This window comes from Macaca thibetana, chromosome 10 (genome assembly GCF_024542745.1).
Source record: "Macaca thibetana thibetana isolate TM-01 chromosome 10, ASM2454274v1, whole genome shotgun sequence".
NCBI lineage: Eukaryota > Metazoa > Chordata > Mammalia > Primates > Cercopithecidae > Macaca > Macaca thibetana.
The window spans coordinates 30605564-30628011 of record NC_065587.1 but is presented as its reverse complement, the minus strand read 5'-3'; the positions used below and the strand labels follow the sequence as shown (position 1 = coordinate 30628011).

The window sequence follows — 22448 nt, the reverse complement described above, 5'->3', positions numbered from 1 at the left end:
TGGAGGGACACACACGGAGCAGTGAGGGAGGAAGGGGATACCCGCCCAGTCAGCCAGATCAGCCGAATCAACCCTGGTGATCAATGGGGTGACAGATGTCGCAGCCAGATCACCCTCACATCCCAAAAATAACATTCAGATTGCATTTTTTTTTTTTTTAAGATATAGACTTTTCTTGAGACTTTCATACATACAAGGCGATGGATAGACAACCTTAACCTCCTAGAGAAAACACACATTGGCCACAGAAAAAAGGCACTTCTCCATATACCTACCATAGTTATCAGCAACTTTTGAAATGGTCTCTCAAACTCTCAGGGGTTGGCTTGTTTTGCTTGCTTTTGCAAATAACTCAGGCTTAAGTCCTGCTACTTTCAGAGCCTAGGGAACACTTAAGGACTACCATCAGTTTAAGGACTACCATCAGTTTAACATGGTGGCACTTGGAGCACATGCTACTTATGGTGGTGAGGAGGGGTGCTGGTGTGAGGGTCTGCAAGATTGCCTCTTCTCTGGCAGGGTGTGAGCAGCCAGAGACCACTACCTGGGCAAGGATGCTTGCTCAGTGTCCATGGAGGGACATGTGATCCAGCAGGTGGGCAGGGACCAGGCCTCTGTGGCCGCCCAACTCTCCATAATAGAATCCTTGATCATCCATAGGCCCAAAAACCATGACCACATCTCCTGCCCTCAGCGCCAGCCTGCCCTTCGCCTGGCCCCCTGTTTGCCCATCCATGGGATCATAGTCCAGAGCTGCTATCATGGTCTTTGGAGTCCACAGTGGGGGCCTCTTGGAGTTCCCTTGGAGCACCAGGGAGGAACCCTGGGGGATGGTGAGCCCCTGAAAGTCCTCAAGGTGGGCCACAGAAGGCAGGTGCCCTTGGGCCGGCAAACGCCGCGTCCTGTCAGTCTGCTCTGTGCCCACCTCCATCTCAGCCACTAGGTGCCCAGGGATATTGCCCACTTGCCTGTTGCGCTCGCTGAGATAGAAGCCGTGGGTGTCCTGAGAGCCCCACACTCTTAGCAACTGCCTTTTCTGGAAGACCAGCTCCTCCTCTGCAGCCTTGGGGTTGGCAGACATCACCAGGGGGCTGTAATCAGAAAGGGCCACAAAGACCCTGGCTGGAGTGTTGGCCCCTGTCCCCAGCTGTTGGGGGCCACCCCTGGGCATCTCGATGACTTTGGCAGATGGAGCTGGACACGGTGCTGAGCTGGGCTTGTGGAGCTGGCACTCTCTCTTGGCCCCCAGAGCCTGTCCTTGCCTGCTCTGGGGCTTGGGCTCCCTCCTCTCCTCTTGCCTCTCTGTGCCCCACGGATCCAAGCACAGTGCCTCCTGCTCCTCCTCCAAAATGTTATGGAAGTCAGATGCATACTGTTGGCTGGCGCCCAGCTGGGGAGGTGTGAACCCTTGGGCATCTTGCTTTTGCCGAAGTATCCTCTCAAGGGCAGCCTTTTCCTGACACGGTTCTTTCCTGGACCCACACTTGGTGTGTAGTTGGATGAATCCTGCAGCAGGGCTTTTGCTGGTGCCCATGTGCTGGTAGCAATTTTCCTTCTCCCCAGGCTGGTCACTGAGCAAAGGTGGTCTGTGATGCTGGGGACTCTTCTGAAAGAGCAGGTCCTTTCTACAGCCCTCCCAGGCCTCTGCAAGCTCCTCGGCTTGGCTGCCAGTCCCTGAACTCAGATATTCTCCTTCTGAGCCCAGGTTGGACACTGGGGATTGCCTCCTTGGTGCTTCTTCAAAGAATGCTTCTAGGAACTTGTCCTGGGGCTCCCCACAGCTTCCAGGGTTGTGGGGGCTGGCCTTGGCATTCAGAGGAGCCAGTGCCAGCTTCTGGGGGCAGACGGGGAAGGTGACTCTGTAGGTGGATGGGTCACCACAAGTGTAGCTGAAGGGTGGAGTCTCTGGCCATTGGTGACACATGAAGCAGTCCTCGGGGATCTGAGCTGGCACCGAATCCAGGGACTCACCACAGAGTGACATGGTTCTCACTGAGACCTTCTGCCACGTTAGGGGCACCTGTAGCTGGGAGAATTCCAATAGAGTGCTCCCAGCAGTGGCATCGGTGACCTCACAAACCTTAAGCCCATCTGCATACACAGCATAACCGGTGACCTGGACTCCATTGGAGGACCCAGCTGAGTCAATGGTCACAGGGAGCCAGCTGACCACTAGGACGCCTGGCGAGGCATGGCGCTCCACCAGCACATCCAGTGGCGGGTGGGGAGGTCCTGCCAAGAGTGTGTCAAAGGTGATGGTGGAGGACATAGTTCCCCAATACACCTGCAGCAAGTCCCATGGCAGCCGCACCTCCACCCGCGCCCGGTAGTGCATGCCAGGGCACAGGCCCTGGAAGGTGTAGCAGCTCACACCCGCTGGGGTCAGGGCATGCTCTCGGTCATCAAGATACACCACGTGGGGGTGGCGGTGGCTGCTGTAGACCCAGGTGATCTTGGCCGATGTGGCTGTGACATTCTGCAGGTGTAGCTGCATGGGAGCCATACGGAGCACCCCTTTGGTCCCCAGAAGGGATCTGGAAAGGCCCTGCTTCCCCATGCTCTGCAGCAAGCCCAGCTGGCAGGCTTCCATCTTGGTATCCAGGATCTCTGTTGCTACTTCTGTCTTGGAGCCCACCCTTACCATCTGGTATAGCCCTCTGTCCACCACTCCCTGGGCTTCCCCAGGTAATAAGCTGTCTTCCTCCAGAGCTTCATCCTGCCCAGCTGGGAGTTGATGGGGGCGTAGGTCAGGGGATTTTGCAGGCAGGCAGCCTGAGATGTAGCTGTCTGGAATCTGCTCCACCAAGTTGGAGGGCACCAGCCCCCGCCGGCCATCCTCAAGCTCCCCCTCATAGAATCCATCTTCATCCATGTCCCCAAAGATATATATGTAGTCCCCAGCTGTGAGGGGCAGCTCACCCTCAGGGTGATCATTGGGCCCCTCGAATGGGTCATAGTTATACTGAGCCATAAAGATCTTAAGCTTGGGGGCAGCAGGAGCTGCTGAGCCCCCCACTTCCAGGGCCAGGGACACGCTGTCAGGCTCCAGGTCATCCACCTCACTGGCTGTGTCCCTATCCAGAGTAGGGCAGGATGGCACGGTGGCCCACATCGACCCCTCAGAGGAGGAGTTTGACTGGGAGCTGGTTTTCTTGGACACAGGTTGGCTGGCAGGGACTGTCTCTGAAACTTGGGGGACACTGGCTGGCTCCCCAAGGGCAACTGGGCTCTCCTCGAGGGAGACTTCCCTTTTCTCATGTATGTCTCTGTTGGGCTGTGACACTGTGTAGTCTTCAGGCAGTGCCTGGAACTTGGGCCTTCTGCTACCCTTAACTTGGGACTCCGGCATTTGACTGGTCTCCCAGGGCTGTTCGGGAGGGTGAACAGGCTGACACTGGAGCGCCTGTATCTCCTTCTGGGAAGCATGAACGTCACACAGGGCCTTCTGCGGGTCGCATTGCAGCTGCTGCTGCCTGTCCTGCCCGCGCGCCGCCTGCTGCAGCAGCTGTTCGGCCATCAAGCCGGCGGCATCACGCTCTTGACACGCGCGGCCCACCTGGCCGCGCACTTCGCTATTCTCAGCCTTCCGCACCCAGTCTGTCTTGGCCTGCAGCCGCCCATTCTCCTCCGCCAGCCAGGCGTTTTTGAGCAGCGCCGCCTGCAGCTGTGTCTCGGCCTCCTCGCTGCGTCGCCGCGCCGCCGCCGCCTGCGCGCCCAGCTCCTCGCACTCGCGCCGCCGCTGGTCCAGCTCGCTCTCCAGCGCCAGCATCTGCCGTCGCACCTCCTCGCAGGTTGTGCTCTGGCCGCCCGCCTCGGGCCTGGCGCCACCGTTGCCCTGCTGAAGCGTCAACTGCCTCTGCAGGCGCAGCACTTCCCGCTGGGACTCGCGCTGCAAGCGGTCTAAGTCTCTGACGTTGAGCCACTGGGTGCAGGGGCCTCCCCTTCCAGTATGCGGGTCGCTGCAGGGGCCCGAGGCGACACGCGCCTGCAGGAGGTGGCACTCCTGCCGCAGCTCTTCGATCTGCTTGTCCTTGGCCAGCAGCGCGCTCGCCTGCTCCGACAGGTCCTGGGCGCGCTGGCGGGCAAAGGCTTGGCATAGCTCCAGGCCGGCGCAACTCTCGCCGGGCACAGGCGCGCTCACCGCCCGAAGGTTGGTCTCCTCCAGCTTGCGGGCGCGGTCAGCTAGGCGCCGCGCGAGCCCGGTCAGCTCCGCGCGCTTTACCTTGAGCCGCTTCACCTTCTCGTCTGCCTGGTAGGGGCAGCCTGCACGCCGCAGCTGCTTGTTCTCCTCTTGCAGGGTAGAACAGCGGCGCGCCAGCACCCGCAACGCCTTGGCCAGCAGCCAGTTCAGCTTTATCAGCTCTTGGTGGCCCAGGCCCGGGGGTGAGGGAGTCAGGACTTTGCAGGGCTGGCTCTCAGAGCCTTCTCCTCCCTGCGGGTTGCTGAGTTTCCTGTGGACTGATGGTGGTAGTGGTGGCAGGAGTGGCGATGGTGGCGGCCGGAGTGGCGATGGTGGCGGCGGGAGACTCTGGGAGCCAGGGATGGAGGTGTATGGTGAGGAGGACCGCTCCTCGGATTTGGAGGCCTTGGGGAGACTCCGGGTGCTGTCAAGCGAGCGGGAACGTGCTGGTGCAAAGCAATCAAGGGAGCTGGCGCGCGTCGAGAGCAGTCCGTCTAGGGAGCTGGAGCACGCAGAGGACACCAGGTCAAGCGGGCGGGAGTGGACACCGACGTCGGCACTCAGGCTGTCTAGAGATCCGAGTTGACAGGCGGGTTTAGGGGCGTGGCAAGAGCCGCTCGAGGTCTGGGGCAGCGGCTCGTCCAAGGAATGCACAGCTTGGGGGTCCGCGGGTTCCGACAAACTGGGGTTCCTGCGGAAGTGCTCCAGGATGTACTTGAGGAAGAGCTGGCGCTCCACCTCCAGCGCCGCCTGCAGATAGCGGATGCGCGCCGCCTGCTCGCCGTCAGTCTGCCAGCGAAGCTGCCCCAACACTTCCTGCAGGCGACAGCGGCACTGCCCCGCGGAGACCTCGGACGCCCCCGGGCGGCTACAGTGGCCGCGGTTCACCAGCTCCTCGGCCAGCTGGCGCTGCAGTTCCCGGGCTTGGCGCACCACGCCATCGCGCTCACGGTGCAACAGCTGCTGCAGCTGCCGCTGCTCGGCCTCCTTCCAGCGCAGCAGCTGCCGGATCTCGGCCTCGCGTTCCCGCTGCATCTCCTCTTGCAGCTGCCGCAGCTCCCGGCCGCGCTGTGCCTCCCACTTGGAGCGCAGATGGTCAGCCAGCTGCCGCCGCTCCCTCTCGGCCTCCTCCCGCAGCTGGCGCGCCTGAGCAGCGAAGCGCCGGCGTTCCGCCCGCCAGCCCGCCCGCTCCGCCTCCAGCTCGGCCCGTAGCTTTTCCAGCTCCCGCCTCTGGTTCTCCAACACTGTCGCTGCCGGGCTAGAGCAGCCCAGCTTCTTGGGCGACGCGCCCAAGGGGCTGGGCGAGTCCTTGGCCATTGCGGCCGCGGCCCGGCTGGACTCCAGACTTCGCCTGGCCGACCGCAGCTCGCCAACGGCCGCCGCCCCGGCAGCGGCCAACCGCCCGGCGTGCCCTTTCCGGCGCCCCCTGGGGGTCTCCGCGCGCCCCTTCCGTCTCTTAGAGTGTTCCCCCGCCTCCTGCCACGGATGTCTGGCCCACGTGCCTCTCCACCTGGCAAGGCCAGGGCTGCACTCCCACACCCCTGCTCAAACTGGCCCATGTCCCTTCCAGGATGCACGAGGGCTTTTCTGGTCCCTACACTTTTCTTTTTTTTTTTTTTTTTTTTTGAGACGGAGTCTCGCTCTGTTGCCCAGGCTGGAGTGCAGTGGCCGGATCTCAGCTCACTGCAAGCTCCGCCTCCCAGGTTCACGCCATTCTCCTGCCTCAGCCTCCCGAGTAGCTGGGACTACAGGCGCCCGCCACCTCGCCTGGCTAATTTTTTTGTATTTTTTAGTAGAGACGGGGTTTCACTGTGCTAGCCAGGATGGTCTCGATCTCCTGACGTCGTGATCCGCCCGTCTCGGCCTCCCAAAGTGCTGGGATTACAGGCGTGAGCCACCGCGCCCAGCCGAGTCCCTACACTTTTCCTGCTTCTAGCACCAAGTCCCTTGTGACCCTCCCTAGGCACCCTCCCAGGCACTGTGCAGTCCCAAGCAGGCTGAGGTGCCCTGAGGGAAGTCTGGGCTGCTGCTCCTGGACTTGGAGAAACGGGCAGGGTGTGTGTGTCAAGGCCACCCAAGGGGTGTGGGCATACCTGGTCGTGGGTTCAGGTGGTGTATTTGGGTCAGGTGGCTGGAAAATGCAGTAGGATATGCCTCAACTTGGCTAGACCTGGACTCCCCAGGACACTTCAGCCCCCATAACAGCCCTGATCACCCAACTGGTCATCCACCTTTTGGGGAAAGGATGTGCCTGATACCCATTTGTGTTACTGTGCAGAGTCAGCTCAGAGGAGGTATAAACAAAAAGACCCTCCCCAGCAAGGTGGCATAGGGACCCAGGGCCAGATAGGCATGAGGGGCACTGCCCAAACTGGCCATCTGGCCTGCCTACCTCCCACATCCAGGTACCACCTGGTGACAAACGCTGGAGCCCCAGTGTCTGGGCTACTCATTGGCACTTTAGGTAGAGGCCTCAGGATGGGCCAGGAGTGAGAGTGAGGCTTTAGCAGAAATGCTGGAGGCATCCTGAGCCACAGAAGACACACACACACACACACACACACACACACACACACACAATGAGCTGCAGAAGAAACATACAGACACACACACACACACACACAATGAGCTGCAGAAGAAACATACACACACACACACACACTGCCTGTCTCTGACTGGTGGCCACCTGTGTGGCTTGGAAGCTAAGGAGCCCTGCTTCAGTCTGGCTCCTCTTTGCCCTTCCTGCCTGTTCCTGGTGCCAAGTGGCTTTTGGGAAACATGGATGGACACCTGATATCTGGCCATCTGCATCGAGACATTGGTTTTTAAATTATTATTATTATTATTTATTTTTGAGACAGATCCTCACTCTGTCACCCAGGCTGGAGTACAGTGGTGCAATCTCGGTTCACTGCAACTTCTGCCTTCCAGGTTCAAGTGATTCTCCTGCCTCAGCCTCCCAAGTAGCTGGGATAACAGGCTCGTGCCACCATGCCCAGATAATTTTTTGTACTTTTTAGTAGAGACAGGGTTTCAGCATGTTGGCCAGGATGGTCTTGAAATTCTGACCTCAAGTGATCTACCTGCCTGGGCCTCTCAAAGTGCTGGGATTACAGGTGTGAGCCACTGAACCCGATGAGACCTTGATATTGAAGTCACATCAGAGGCCCCTTTACTTCTCGGTCTGTTGTGTCTCCCTGTCCCCAGGAAGCACCTGGGACCTCTTGCAACTGCTGTGTTCACTCAGCTTATGACTCTCTGGCTCCACTCCTTCACAACACTCAAGTTTTTCAAATCAAGTTCCCCTGAACCCACAGAAAATGCCTTTAGGCAGTGTCAAGTAACAAGAACATCGGGAATTATGGCTCCAAATGTTCTTTTTTCTTTTCTTTTTTTCTTTTTTTTGAGATGGAGTCTCGCTCTGTTACCAATCGCTCTGTACGATTTCAGCTCACTGCCACCTCCGACTCCCTGGTTCAAGTGATTCTCCTGCCTCAGCCTCCTGAGTGGCTGGGACTACAGGCATGTGCCACCACGCCCAGGTAATTTTTGTATTTTTAATAGAGACAGGGTTTCATCATGTTGGCCAGGATGGTCTCGATCTCCTGACCTTGTGATCCTCCTGCCTTGGCCTCCCAAAATGCTGGGATTACAGGCGTAAGCCACCATGCCCAGCTCAGATGTTCTTTTTGAGAGGTGAAGCAGATGTAGTGTGTGTGTGAGAAGGAGAGGAGGTGAGATGCAGGGATGCCCTCAGCCTTGAACTGGTGCTGGGCTCCTGGAAGTGGTAGCCACAGGGAGAACTATCTTCAGATAATCATCATCACAGCCCTGTTTCACCGAAGAGAACCTGAGGCTCAGTGGGAGCCACTGGCTTGCCAGGGCACATGGGCAACTGAGGCAGAGCTGGTGGGTGGGGCTCCACAGCCTGGATGCCCTGCTGCAGTCTCTGGTAGGGCCTTAACTGTCAGGTCAGGAGGGCAGGCTGGGCCAGGCATGGTGGAACAGGCCCGTAATCCCAGCCCTTTGGGTGACCAGGGTGGGAGGATCACTTGAGCCCAGGAGCTCAAGACCTGCCTGAGCATCATAGAGAGACCCCGTCTCTACAAAAAAATAATTAGCTGGGTGTGCTGGTGCATGCCTGTAGTGCCAGCTACCCAGGAGGCTGAGATGGGAGGGTCACTTGAGCCTGGGAGTTTGAGACTAGCCTGGGCAAGAGAGTGAGCAAGACCCAGTCTATAGTTCCAGCTGAGGTGAAATGATTGCTTGAGCCTGCAAGGTGAGGTCAAGGCTACAATGAGCCGTGATGGCACCACTGCACTCCAGCCTGGGCAACAGAGCAAGACTGTCTCAAAAAAAAAAAAAAAAAAAAGTGCTGGGCGTGGTGGCTCACTTCTGTAATCCCAGCACTTTGGGAGGCCGAGGCGGGCAGATCACAACGTCAGGAGATTGAGATCATCCTGGCTAACATGGTGAAACTCTGTCTCCACTAAAAAATACAAAAATATGGCCAGGCGCGGTGGCTCAAGCCTGTAATCCCAGCTCTTTGGGAGGCCGAGATGGGTGGATCACAAGGTCAGGAGATCGAGACCATCCTGGCTAACATGGTGAAACCCCGTCTCTACTAAAAAATACAAAAAGCTAGCCGGGCGAGGTGGCCAGCGCCTGTAGTCCCAGCTACTCAGGAGGCTGAGGCAGGAGAATGGCGTGAACCCGGGAGGCGGGGCTTGCAGTGAGCTGAGATCCCACCACTGCACTGCAGCCTGGGTGACAGAGTGAGACTCCGTCAAAAAAAAAAAAAAAAAAAAAGAAAGAAAGGAAGGAAGGAAGGAAGGAAGGAAGGAAGGAAGGAAGGAAGGAAAGAAAGGAAGGAAGGAAGAAAGAAAAGGAGCAGGTTGGCCAGGCTTGGTGGCTCATGCCTGTAATCCGAGAACTTTGGGAGGCCAAGGCGGGCAGGTCATCTGAGGTCAGGAGTTCGAGACCCGCCTGGCCAACATGGTGAAAACCCATCTCTACTAAAAATGCAAAAATTAGCTTGGCATTGTGGCGCATGCATGCCTGTAATCCCAGCTACTTGGGAGGCTGAGGCAGGATAATTATTTGAATCTGGGAGGTGGAGGTTGCAGCCACTGCAACCTCCACCACTGCACTCCAGCCTAGGCAACAGAATGAGATTCCATCTCAAAAAAAAAAAAAAAAAAAGAGAAAGAAAGAAGGAAAGAAAGAAAGAAAGAAGAAAGAAAGAAAAGGAGCCGGTCAAAACTCCTGTGCTAATCAGCAGTAGGATCGTGCTTGTATGAATAGCCACTGCGCTTCAGCCTGGGCAACATAGTGATGAGATGCTATCCCTAAAAAAAACACACATAAACTAGGTGCAGTGGCTCACACTTGTAATCCCAGCATTTTGAGAAGTCAAGGCAGGAAGCTTATGTGAAACCAGGAGATTGAGACCAGCCTGGGCAACAAAGAGAGACCCTCATTTCTACAATTTTTTTTTTTTTTTTTTTTGAGACGATGTCTTGCTCTGTTCTGCAGCCTGGAGTGCAGTGGCATGATCTCAGCTCACTGTAACCTCCGCCTTCCGGGTTCAAGTGATTCTCCTGCCTCAGCCTCCCTAGTAGCTGGGATTAGAGGCGTGTGCCACAACACCAGGCTAATTTTTGTATTTTTAGTAGACATAGATTTCACCATGTTGATCAGGCTGGTCTTGAACTCCTGACCTCAAGTAAAGTCATCTGCCTGACTCGGCCTCCCAAAGTGCTAGGATTACAGGCATGAGCCACCAGGCCCGGCTGCCAATTTTTTTTTTTTTTTTTTGAGACGGACTGTGCCCAGCCCCAGCTGACAATTTTAAAAACATTTTTGGGCCAGGCGCGGTGGCTCATGCCTGTAATCCCAGCACTTTGGGAGGCTGAGGCAGCGGATCACGAGGTCAGGAGATCAAGGCCATCCTGGCTAACACAGTAAAACCCCATCTCTACCAAAAATACAACAAATTTTTTTTGTAGGCTGGGCGCGGTGACTCATGCCTGTAATCCCAGCACTTTGGGAGGCCAAGGCAGGTGGATCACTTGAGATCAGGAGTTCAAGACCAGCCTAGCCAACATGGTGAAACCATGTCTCTATTCAAAATACAAAAATTAGCCGGGCATGGTAGTGTGAGCCTGTAATCCCAGCTACTCAGGAGGCTGAAGCAGTAGAATCGCTTGAACCCAGGAGGCAGAGGCAGAGGTTACAGTGGGCTGGGATGACGTCATTGCACTCCATCTCAAAGAGAAATTAAAAAAAATGTGGCCCAGCATGGTGGCTTAAGCCTGTATTCCCAGCACTTTGGGAGGCGAAGATGGGTGGATTGCTTGAGCTCCAAAGTTTGAGACCAGCCTGGGCAACATGACACCCCTCTACAAAAACCACAAAAATTAACTGGGCATGGTAGTATATGCCTATAGTCCTAGATACTTGGGAGGCTAGGTGGGAAGATTGCTTGAGCCTGGGACGCCAAGACTGAAGTGAGCCATGAGTAAGCCACCACAGTCCTGCTTGGAAGATATAGTGACACCCTGTTTCTAAAATAAACAAAAAAAGTCAGGCATGGTGGCATGTGCCTGTAGCCCCAGCTACTTGGGAGGCTGAAGCGGAGGATAGTTTCAGCTCAAGAATTCAAAGCTGCAGTGAGCAATGATCATGCCACTGCACTCCAGCCTGGGCTACAGAGAGAGACTCCATCTCTAAAAAAAAAAGTAAAATAAAATAAATTTTAAAATTGTTTTATTATTTATTTTTTAGAGACAGGGTCTTGCTCTGTCATCCAGGCTGGAGTGCAGTGGCGTGATCTCGGCATACTGCAACGTTTGCCTCCCAGACTCAAGCAATCCTCCCACTTCAGCCTCCCGTGTAGCTGTGACTACAGGCTAACACCACCATGCCCGGCTAATTTCTCTTTTCCCCTCCCCTCCCCTCCCCTCCCCTCCCCTCCCCTCCCCTCCCCTCCCCTCCCCTCCCCTCCCCTCCCCTCCCCCTCCCCTCCCCTCCCCTCCCTCCCCTCCCCTTCCCTCCCCTTCCCTTCCCTCTCTTTATATATTTTTTGTAGAGATAGAGTCTTACCATGTTGCTTAGGCTGGTCTTAAACTCCTGCCCTCAAACAATCCACCTGCCTCGGCCTCCCAAAGTACTGAGATTATAGGCAAAAGCCACCACACCTGGCCAATAAAAAAAAATTTAACAGGCCGGGTGCAGTGGCTCACGCCTGTAATCCCAGCGGGGAGGCCGAGGTGGGCGGATCATGAGGTCAGGAGTTCGAGACCAGCCTGGTCAATATGGTGAAACCCTGTCTCTACCAAAAATACAAAAATTAGCTGGGCATGCTGGCAGGTGCCTGTAATCCCAGCTACTCAGGAGGCTGAAGCAGAATTGCTTGAACCCGGGAGGCGGAGGTTGCAGTGAGCAGCGATCACACCATTGCACTCTAGCCTGGGCAACAGAGCGAGAGTCCGACTCAAAAAAAAGAAAAAAAAATTAACAACAGGCCGGGTGTGATGGCTCATGCCTGTAATCCCAGCACTTTGGGAGGCTGAGACAGGCAGATCACTTGAGCTCAGGAGTTCAAGACCAGCCTGGGCAACATGGCAAGGCTGCATCTGTATTAAATATATATATATATATATATATATATATATATATATATAAATTTAGCCAGACATGGTGGTGCACACCTATAGTCCCAGCTATTTGGGAGGCTGAGATGGAAGGATAGCTTGAGCCTGGGAAGCAGAGGTTACAGTGGACTGAGATTGTGCCACTGCACTCCCACCTGGACGAAAGAGCCAGACTCTGTTTCAAACAACCAAAAAAACAAAAAACCCAACCCCCAAAATAAAAACAATAATAAAAAATAAAAAAAAATACAACACAGAAATACCATAGGCCTGTTGGGAGGAGACCTGCAGGAAGTGGATGGGGAGACACTGCCCCTACTTGCTTCAGTGGGTAGATCTACTCTTAAGTGTCATTTGGCTGGGTGCGGTGGCTCAAGCCTGTAATCTCAGCACTTTGGGAGGCCGAGACGGGCAGATCATGAGGTCAGGAGATCGAGACCATCCTGGCTAACCCAGTGAAACCCCGTCTCTACTAAAAAATACAAAAAACTAGCCGGGCAAGGTGGCGGGCGCCTGTAGTCCCAGCTACTCAGGAGGCTGAGGCAGGAGAATGGCGTAAACCTGGGAGGCAGAGCTTGCAGTGAGCTGAGATCCGGCCACTGCACTGCAACCTGGGCGACAGAACGAGACTCTGTCTCCAAAAAAAAAAAAAAAGTGTATTTTATCAGATTCGAAGAAGCACTTTGGTTTAATAAAAGGTTATGCTCCTTGAAATACGTTTGAGAACCCCTGGGTTAGAAGACCTCTTGCCTATTATGTGCGCGCGCACACACACACACACACACACACAACACACACACCCGCCATCCCAATACGTCATGAGTTCTCTGACCTGGAGAGAAGGTGTTATGTCCCCTTTACATCTCAGTTGGCCCCATAGCGCCAGCCCTGTATTCCACTTTCCCTCTCTCTACAGCCCCAGTCTATGACTTTTGGGCCATAGAATCTGGGTTCCTGGGCAACCTGGTTCACATCCTTCTCCTGCCGGCCTAGCCTGGCTCCATTTCTGTTCGGTTACCAAAGCCCCAAGCTTTGTAGAGCCTGCCTGGCCTTGAGGAGGCGAATGGGCTCCATCCGAGAGCATGCAGGAGTGTTTAAGCTACCCATCCCCCATTGCTACAGTAGCTCCCCCAGCTTTTCATTCCATATCCTTTATTTTTATTTATTAAAAACTTAAAATTTTTTTTTTTTTTTTTGTAGAGACAGGGTCTCCCTATGTTGCCTGGGCTGGTCTCAAACTCGTAATCTCGAGTGATCCTCCCACCTCAGCCTCCCAAAGTGCTGGAATTACAGGCATGAGCCACCACCCCCAGCGGCATATTTTTTATTTTTGTTTCTATGTGTTTTCTGTCTGTTCTTTGCTGTCTCCTCCATGTCTAGAACAGTGCCTGGCACACGATAGGTGCTCAGTAAATACATGACTGAAGAAGACAGAGGCAGACAGGCCAGATGTGGCTGCTGCCCTCAGGGAATTGACAGTCCATGATCTATGAGAATGAGCTGCAGACTGGGAGGCAGGTGTCCCAGCATGAGCTCACCATACTCCTGCCCTCTCCTGGTCCAGCTTTCTCACATATTAAATGAAAGCAAAGCTGGACATGGTGGCCCACGCCTGCAATCTCAGCACTTTGGGAGGCTGAGGTGAGTGGATCACTTGAGATCAGGAGATTGAGACCAGCCTGGCTAACATGGTGAAATCTCTACTAAAAAATACAAAACATAGCTGGGCGTGGTGGCAGGTGCCTGTAATCCCAGCTACTCCAGCGGCTGAGGCAGGATAATTGTTTTAACCTGGGAAGTGGAGGTTACAGTGAGCTGAGGTTGTGCCACTGCACTACCGCCTGGGTGACAGAGCAAGACTGTCTCAAAACAAACAAACAAACAAACAAACAAACAAACAATAAATGAAAGTGATGGATTACCTGAATGGTTTTCAAACTGGGTTCCTCAGGGCTCAGTCTGGGGGAGGATGCAAAGGTCAAATACAAATAACAATGGAATGTAGTAACATTGGTGCTTGGGCAAGTGCTCTGGGTGAGGAATGTGGCGCTGAGGGGGAGAAGAGCCACATCAGAGCAGGATTCCTGGATGAGGCAAGGAGGAAACACAGGAGCTGAGAGCTGAAGGAGAGGGAGTGAGGGCTGCCAGAAGAGCTGAGAGGCGATTTCGGGCAGTGGAAACTGGAGCTGCAAACCCCCAGCCTCCTGCAGTCTGGCTGTCTGTACCGGCCCTCACTCATGCCCACCACCCTCAGGGCAGGCACATCCCTTCTTGCACTGATATTTGCCCATCCTATTATGACCCTCATTTGAGGGTGCAGGGAGGACTGGAGCTCAGAGAGGGAGGGTCACCTGGCCAGACTCTAACCAGCTGAGTTCCAGTGGAGTTCCTTCCATCCCCCAGCACTGGGTGGGGCTGGATACCTGGAGAGGTATCGTGGTGCTCTTCCTGGGCTCTGCAGCCTGCCCGGCTGGTCCACATCTTCCTGGGCCAGGAGGGCAGCATTGTGCCAGCTTCTAGCTCTCTGACAGGGGCCCCCTGGCCTGCTGGGCTGGCCTACTGCCTTGGTGGCCCTGGCTCAGCTCCCCAGCTCATGTGCCTCTGCAGCAAGTGGTCAGCCCCTTCCCATCTGCACTTTACAAGCCTCATCCCTGAATCCCCCCTATAGCCATGGAGCCTAGCACTATCCTCTCCAGAGAAGGAAACTGCCCAGGGTCACACAGGGACTTATGTGCAGGTCTGTGTGACCTGAGTCTGGGCTCTGAACTGGTGCTTGCAGGGTCTTACCCGCTGGCTCTGGCAGCCTGAGTGTTACTGTAATCCCTGAGCCTTTGGACAAGCAGGCACTGCTTCCTGAGATCCCCATTGCTGCTGGCAGTGTCTCTGTTTCCCAATTCCACACTGCTACCAGGACAGACATATCTTCTGTCTTCTAGCATCTGCATTTCTCTTCCCTTTGGATCTATTTTTTTTTTTTTTTTTTTTTGATGGAGTCTCGTTCTGTCATCCAGGCTGGAGTGCAGTAGAGCGATCTTGGCTCACTGTAACCTCTGTCTCCTGGATTCAGGCGATTCTTCTGCCTCAGCCTCCCAAGTAGCTGGGATTACAGGTGTGGTGGCTAATTTTTTGTATTTTTGGCAGCGGCGGGGTTTCACCACATTGGCCAGGCTGGTCTCAAACTCCTGACCTCAGGCAATCCGCCCACCTTGGCCTCCCAAAGTGCTGAGATTACAGGCATGAGCCACCAATCCCAGCCTGGATCTATTTCAATCACCCTCCTTCCTCTGCAGTCTGAAGCTTGAGGCTTTGCCCACTTCCCAAAGGCACCAGTAGCAATGACCATTTGTTCTGTCATTTGGCCATAGCTCTAGGTCAGAGGACCGTCCTTCATCAAATGTTTATTAAGCATCCAATCTGGCCAGGGGATTACAAGGGCTCAGTAATGTGCTAATTTCTTCATTCACCAAGCGCAGAGAATGGAGTAGAAGGAAGGTGGAAAGGAGAAGGAAGGAAGGAAAAGCAAGAGGAAGGAGGATAGAAAGGAAGGAAGGTGGGAGGGAGAAAGGAAAGAAAGAGGGAGTCCTTTAGGTTATCTAAGCCCCTCAGGACTTGGTCTGGTCCTCACAGTCCAAGAACAGACTTGGGCTTCAGCCTCTGACCAGTCAGATGACTGAGAAGTTGAGGAACAGCTTGAGCCTCAGTTTTTTCCTCTGTAAATGGGGTTGATAGCAGTTCTGACCCAGAGGGCTATAGCAATTCTGACCCAGAGAGCCCCCCAACAGAGGGCTGTTGGGGAAGTCACAGAGATGCTGGGTGTTGCCTTTGCACTCAAAAGCGTCCAGGCTAGCTGTGGTGGCTCACACCTGTAATCCCAGTACTTTGGGAGGCTGAGGTGGGAGAATCTCTTGAGTCCATGAGTTAGAGACCAGCCTGGGCAATATGGAGACAATCTGTCTCTACAATTTTTTTTTTTTCCAAAAATTAGCCAGGCATGGAGGTGTGCACCTGTAGTTCTGGGAGTCTGAAGTGGGAGGATAACTTCAGTACAGGAGGTTGAGGCTGCACTGAGCCATGATCACACCACTGTACTCCAGCCTGGGTGACAGAGCCAGACTCTATCTCAAAAAAAAAAAAAAAAAAAAAAATTCAAAAGGGTCCAGTATGCATCTTACTGTCAGCTTACCCAAGGGAGCATGATAAATTGAGTCCCTGACATGTGGACATGGGGAGTATAGGGGGAGGGAATGGCAAAGGCACCACAGGCAGAAGGACCAGCCTGGGCATGGTGGGGGGCGTGATGTGGCACAGCACTGATTGTGGGAAGCAAGGGATGTGGGAGATGAGGCTTCAGGTTGTCAGAGGGAGGTTGAGGCAGAGCCTCACCTGCATACTCTAGACAGGGTCCAACTCCTGATACCCAGCTTCCTAGCCCAGTGACGGGCCACTTCTCTCAGGGCCACAGTTTTCTCTCCTATCAAATAGAACATCTCAGCACTGCTCTGTGGTGCCAATGAAGGGTACAAGTGTCCGGTGCCCAGCTGGCCATTTCCTGCCCCAGCAGAGGCATTTGCTTTTCCTTGTCCTCTTGCCTACTGGGAATTCCTTCCATCCCCGGTTCCTCCACCAGCTTCTGTGAGGCCCCTTCTATGAGCCCCCACACCTCACTAAACCCTCAACACCCTCTGGTGTTTTCCTTGGTGCCTCCTCAGGATGCTGCGAGCTCCTTGGGGGCAGGTGGTGCCTGTGTATCTCTCTTTTTTTTTTTTTTTTTTGAGACGGAGTCTCGCTCTGTCGCCCAGGCTGGAGTGCAGTGGCGCAATCTCAGCTCATTGCAAGCTCTGCCTCCCGGGTTCATGCCATTCTCCTGCCTCAGCCTCGGGAGTAGCTGGTACTATAGAGGCCCGTCACCGCGTCCGGCTTTTTTTTTTTTTTGTATTTTTAGTAGAGACGGGTTTTATTGTGGTCTCAATCTCCTGACCTCGTGATCCACCCGCCTAGGCCTCCCAAAGTGCTGAGATTACAGGTGTGAGCCACCGCGCACGGTCCTGAGTATCTCTTTTTCTGGACCTGGGCCCAAGGCCTAATAGATGAGTGCCCAGGACTCCATGCTGACTGGAGGAAGGAACAGCATGTGGTCAATGTGAGCAGAAGGGCTGGTAGTCCAGGAGGAAAAAGCAGTCACTTCTTTTTAAAAAAATTTATTACTTTTTTTTTTTATTTTGAGATGGAGTCTCACTCTGTCACCCAGGTTGAAGTGCAATGGCATGATCTTGGTTCACTGCAACCTCCACCTCCTGGGTTTGAGCGATTCTCCCACCTCAGCCTCCCAAGTAGCTGGGACTATAGGTGCGTGCCACCACACCCGGCTAATTTTTGTATTTTTAGTAGAGACAGGGTTTCACTATGTTGGCCAGGCTGGTCTTGAACTCCTGACCTTGTGATCTGCCTGCCTTGGCTTCCCAAAGTGCTGGGATTACAGGCATGAGCCACTGCGCCTGGCCTATTTATTTTTGTAGATATGGTGGTCTTGCTATGTTGCCCAGGCCAGTCTCGAATTCCTGGCCTCAAGTAATCCTCCCGCCTCAGCCTCCTAAATTGCTGGGATTATAGGTGTGAGACTGTGCCCAGCCAAAAGAGTCCACTTCTTTTTTTCTTTTCTTTTCTTTCTTTCTTATTTATTTATTTATTTATTTTTTTGAGACATGGTCTTACTCTTTCACTCAGGCTTGAGTGCAGTGGCACAATCATGGCCCACTGCGGCATCAATGGCGTCAATCTCACAGGCTCAAGTGATCCTCTCACCCCAGCCTCCCAAATAGCTAGAATTACTTGGCCATCACACCTGGCTAATTTTTTTCATTTTTATTTTTTGTAGAGCTGGGGTCTCCCTGTGTTGCCCAGGCTGGTCTCAGACTCTTGGGCTCAAGCAATCCTCCTGCCCTGGCCTTCCCAAGTGCTAGGGTTACAGGCATGAGTCACCATGAGGTTACTTCTGATGGGAGGCTTGGGGAGATGGCACAGAAAGGATAGGTGTGTATGAACAGGGTTTGGCTGAGTGGAGGGGATTGGGTATGACTAGAAGTCACGCCTACTAGAGGGAGGAATGAAGGTTTTAGAACGAGAGAGGGGCCCCAAAGGCCAGGCCGCCCTTCCACTGGGACTGGGTACATTTCCTGAGTGCTTGTTTAGCAAAAGCACTTTGCAGCTCAGCGGCTTGGCTCCCCACTTGCAAAGTGCAAGAGAGTCATCTTGCAGGCAGCGGTGAGGATGTAAGAAGATGCCATGGTAAAGGCTAGTCCTTGACATTGAGCCTCTGATGATCCCACTCTCTATTCTCAGCTTAGCACATCGGGTCGAAGGTATGAATTGTGCTTCCTCATCTGGCTTGGAATTTCTCAGAGTAAGGGTCCCTTTCCTCTGTAATTCTCCACAGAGGAAAGCAGTTCTCAATAAAGCTATGTTTTTCCTTTGTCCTGGGCTCAGTAAGGGCAGGCCCGGTGCTCGCAGTATACCCGAGTCAGTCCCAGGCTTCCAAGTCCACCATGACCCTAGGGAGCTGATGGGGTCCCTCATACATACGCTGAATGTGTGTATTGAACTTCCAGTGTACTGGCCTTGGGGGAGGTAAAAGGCAGGCAGAATGGCTGCTCACATGAGGCTTGTCATCTAGTTTCTCCCTCCTTTCCTGTGTCAAGCCTGGGCTCCCAAGATGAGTGTGAGGCCAGCCTTATTCCAGGATATATTATTTCCAGTTCCCTTTCCTTCTCTCCTTTCAGGGGAAACCCACTGTTCTTAGAAATGGAGAAAAATGTCCAAGCCCAGTGACTCACACCTATAATCCCAGCACTTTGGGAGGCCAAGGTGGGTGGATTGCTTGAGGTCAGCAGTTTGAGACCAGCCTGGCCAAAAATGCTAAAACCCTGTCTCTACCGAAAATACAAAAATTAGCAGGGCATGGTGGCAGGTGCCTGTAATCTATGGTACTCAAGAGGCTGAGGCAGGAGAATCACTTGAACCTGGGATTCAGAGGTTGCAGTGAGCTGAGATCATGCCATTGCACTCCACTCTGGGTGACAGAGTGAAACTGTGTCTCAAAAAAAAAAAAAAAAAAAAAAAAGAGAACTCCTTAAGAAGGTCTGAGTATATTCTGAAGCTATGTTCTTCTCTCTTCTTTGCTCCCTGAGGTCCAAACCAGTGTCACCTCTTTGCCTGAACGATTGCAACAGGTTTCCAAGTGGCCCCTGCTCCCCTTCTTATCCTCTTACCCACCTCCATTCCCCATTCCAATCAGAGTACTTTGTTTTTTTTTTTTTTTTTTTTTTTTTTTTTTAAGACGGAATCTCTGTCGCCCAGGCTGGAGTGCAGTGGCGTGGTCTCGGCTCACTGCAACCTCTGCCTCCCAGGTTCAAGCAATTCTCCTGCCTCAGCCTCCTGAGTAGCTGAGATTACAGACGCCCGCCACCACGCCCGGCTAATTTTTTGTATTTTTAGTAGAGCCAGGGTTTCACCACGTTGGCCAGGCTGGTCTGGAACTGCTGACCTCGTGATCCACCCGCCTCGGTCTCCCAAAGTGCTGGGATTACAGGCGTGAGCCACCGCGCCCGGCCAACTATTTTATGCAATCAATATTTATTATTTGCCTACTACTTGCCAGGCACTGGTTGTAACTGTCATCTGATTGGACGATCCGTAAACGCTGCGGCTCAGCCTGTGCGGTTCACTTGTGTTCCTCCACGCGCCTCCGAGCACGCTGGGAAGCATACAGTAGGTGCTCTGCTCCGCTCCTGTGCCCCGCCCCGCGGCCCCTCCCCCGCTCCAGGAAGTGCGGGGGCTCCAGCCGCCCGGCCGGCCGCGATGCATTCTGGGGAAGGAGCAGCACCAAGTCCAAGATGGCGGCCAGCAGGAGGCTGATGAAGGTAAAAGCCATTCTCTGGCCTCGGTCGGGCGTGGGGCGGCGTCCCAGGCTCCGGACCCCCGAGGCAGGCAGCGGCCTCTCAGGGCGCTGCCGTCTGGCCTCCTGCCCTACACGGCCTCGTCGGTTCCCTGGGCCGCGCGCAGGCTCAAGGAGCTAACGGGGCTGGCCTAGGCCGCAGCCTGGGCGGGAGCGCCAGGCCGCGCTGGGAGCCACTGTTGGCCCCTCAGCCCGGCCCGGGGCGTTCACGCCACCCTTCGCCCGGAGCGTGGCCGCGTCCCCCTGTCGCGGAGGCCGCGGTCCGACGCGAGGGCGTCGTTAATGTGAGAGCCGGGTTGGGAGGCTCCAAACTGAGCGCCTTCGGGGAAGGCCCGAGCGCCGGAGCCCCTGCCCGGAGCCCGTGCCGCGGAACCGCCCCGCCCTGGGCCTCAGCGAGCCGGGCTTGCAGCTCCGCTTGGCCCAGCCGCAGCTCGGAACTCTGGAAGGCTCGGGCTAGGAGAGCGGGGAGGAGGCCAGGCGGCCAAAGTTAGGTCAGTTTGTTGGTGGGTCGTTTGGAATTGCGCTGGGTCCTAGCAAACTGTCGCCTTGTGACTGCAGAGTCACACAGCGGGCAAGTTCCAACTCCAGGAAGGCCTGAGGTCGGCTCCCATCGCGGCGCGGTTCTCCTTCCCTCTCCTCCACTCAGTCATCTCGATCTCCCTTCCCTGATAAAGCAAAATGCCATTTTTTGGGGGGTAACGGTTGGTTTCAGTCGTTCGAATCAAAACGGGCCAAAGTTTATAATAATAACTTGGTACTTTGGATCTTGAATGCAGCAGGGTGCTTTCTTGCTACTTGGCACCTTTTAGTGAGGAACACATTAGCTAAATTGGCTTAGTTCTTTTGCCAGTGGATTTGCCAACGTCCTCCGGAGTCTCCTCCGCCAGCATCTGTGAGTCGGCGGCTGGCTAGTGCAGCCGGCCTGCAACGGGCCGGAAATTAAAAAAAGGCCCCGGAGCCGGTTTCCTGAAGGGAGATAAAGAGCTGGGGTTCGTTCTGGGCAGAGCAGTGTTTGGTAGAACTAGACATTGAACTTGGAGCCACAGTCTCTGAGCCCTCCCTGCCTCCCTGGGAACGTTTCCTTTCTTTTGTTCCCTAAGGGCTAGAGAGGACATTAACTTTATAAAACTGGAGTGGAAGTGGGCACAAAAGAAAACTCAGAGGACTTCTGACTTCTCCTCATCTCTTAAGCTAGTGACACCACCATTCACCAGATAAGGGGTCGGTTAATGGCTTTCTTTCCTACCCTACTCCCAGGTGCAGTCGTCCTTCAACCCTTGTGGATTTAAATGTAGAAAGTTTTCTGGAGTGCAGGCCGGGCGCGGTGGCTCACGCCTGTAATCCCAGCACTCTGGGAGGCCGAGGCGGGCGGATCACTTGAGGTCAGGAGTTCAAGACCAGCCCGGCCAACATGGTGAACTCCTGTCTCTACTAAAAATATAAAAATTAGCTGGGCGTGGTCGCATTCGCCTGTAATCTCAGCTACCCGGGAGGCTGAAGTGAGAGAATTGTTTGAACCTGGCAGGTGGAGGTTGCAGTGAGCCAAGTTTGCGCCACTGCACTCCAGCCAGGGCGACAGAGTGAGACTCCATCTCAAAAACAAACAAAAAAAAGATTTCTGAAGTGCATGACTTGCTTTCTAATGTTACTGAAATTACTCTGAATCTGTATCCTCATCTCTCGGGTGCCCTCCGGAGTGCTCTCCTCCCCAGACTACCCCTCACGGACACCAGAGTTCTTTTAAGGCAGATAACTCAATTCTTTTCACTCCTGTTAAAAATGTCTATGGTCTTATTGTCCTCAGCAGTTAATCCTAACCTCTTACTTGGCATGCAAGACCTTTCTGAGACTGATGGAAAGCAATCAGTTGAGCCTCACCTCCTGCCCTTTGGTTTCCCACCATTCTTGCACCTAATCGCAGTAGCTACTATTTTTCCAGCTTTTACTTCGTGCTTTTTTTTTTTTTTTTTTTTTTTTTTTTTTTTGAGACGGAGTCTCGCTTTGTCGCCCAGGCTGGAGTGCAGTGGCCGGATCTCAGCTCACTGCAAGCTCCGCCTCCCGGGTTTACGCCATTCTCCTGCCTCAGCCTCCCGAGTAGCTGGGACTACAGGCGCCCACCACCTCGCCCGGCTAGTTTTTTTTTTGTATTTTTAGTAGAGACGGGGTTTCACCATATTAGCCAGGATGGTCTCGATCTCCTGACCTCGTGATCCGCCCGTCTCGGCCTCCCAAAGTGCTGGGATTACAGGCTTGAGCCACCGCGCCCGGCCGGCTACTTCGTGCTTTATATGCATGATCATGTTTAATCCTTCCTGTGAAGTAGACATTGTGATTTCCATTTTGTCGATGAGAAAAGATTATTTGGCTTGCCCTGGGTTACCTAGCTAGGGAGAGTGAGCTGTGATCGAACTGGGTTCTTTCTCCAAAGCAAAGTCTCCTGCTCTTACTTGCCCTCTGGTGTCTCTTTGCACGTGTCGTTTGCTCTGCCCCAAAAAAGTTGCCTTCTCCTCACTTCTCCCTTCCAGAGAAGTCCCAGGTTCAACTCCAATGCCAACTGCTCTGTGAGCCCCTGCTTCCACATCCCCCTTCAGAATGAGTTGTTTCCTCCTCTGTGTGACCACAGCACTTTATGTTTCTCTTTGAGCGCTTGTCACAATCTCTT

General features: G+C 54.1%; 3 protein-coding genes across 5 annotated transcripts in view; 1 reads left to right on the top strand and 2 right to left on the bottom strand.

Annotated features, from left to right (window-relative positions):
• Positions 1-22448, bottom strand: part of TMEM191C (transmembrane protein 191C) — a 288801-nt gene that overhangs the window by 90137 nt on the left and 176216 nt on the right. The gene's annotated exons all lie outside the window — the stretch shown is intronic.
• Positions 1-22448, top strand: part of UBE2L3 (ubiquitin conjugating enzyme E2 L3) — an 87107-nt gene that overhangs the window by 13016 nt on the left and 51643 nt on the right. Inside the window, exon 2 of one of the 3 annotated variants that reach the window (XM_050746415.1) lies at positions 19694-19751. In XM_050746415.1, the coding sequence (XP_050602372.1) occupies positions 19725-19751 (27 nt within the window). In that variant the 5' untranslated portion in view covers positions 19694-19724. Of the gene's footprint in view, positions 1-19532; positions 19752-22448 lie in introns of those variants that run through there. The other 2 variants (XM_050746414.1, XM_050746416.1) reach the window with 2 other exon arrangements.
• LOC126929590 (RIMS-binding protein 3A) lies at positions 149-5611 on the bottom strand. Its single transcript, XM_050746024.1, has one exon. It carries the CDS (start codon positions 5495-5497, stop codon positions 563-565), a length of 4935 nt encoding a protein of 1644 aa, XP_050601981.1. The 5' UTR covers positions 5498-5611; the 3' UTR covers positions 149-562.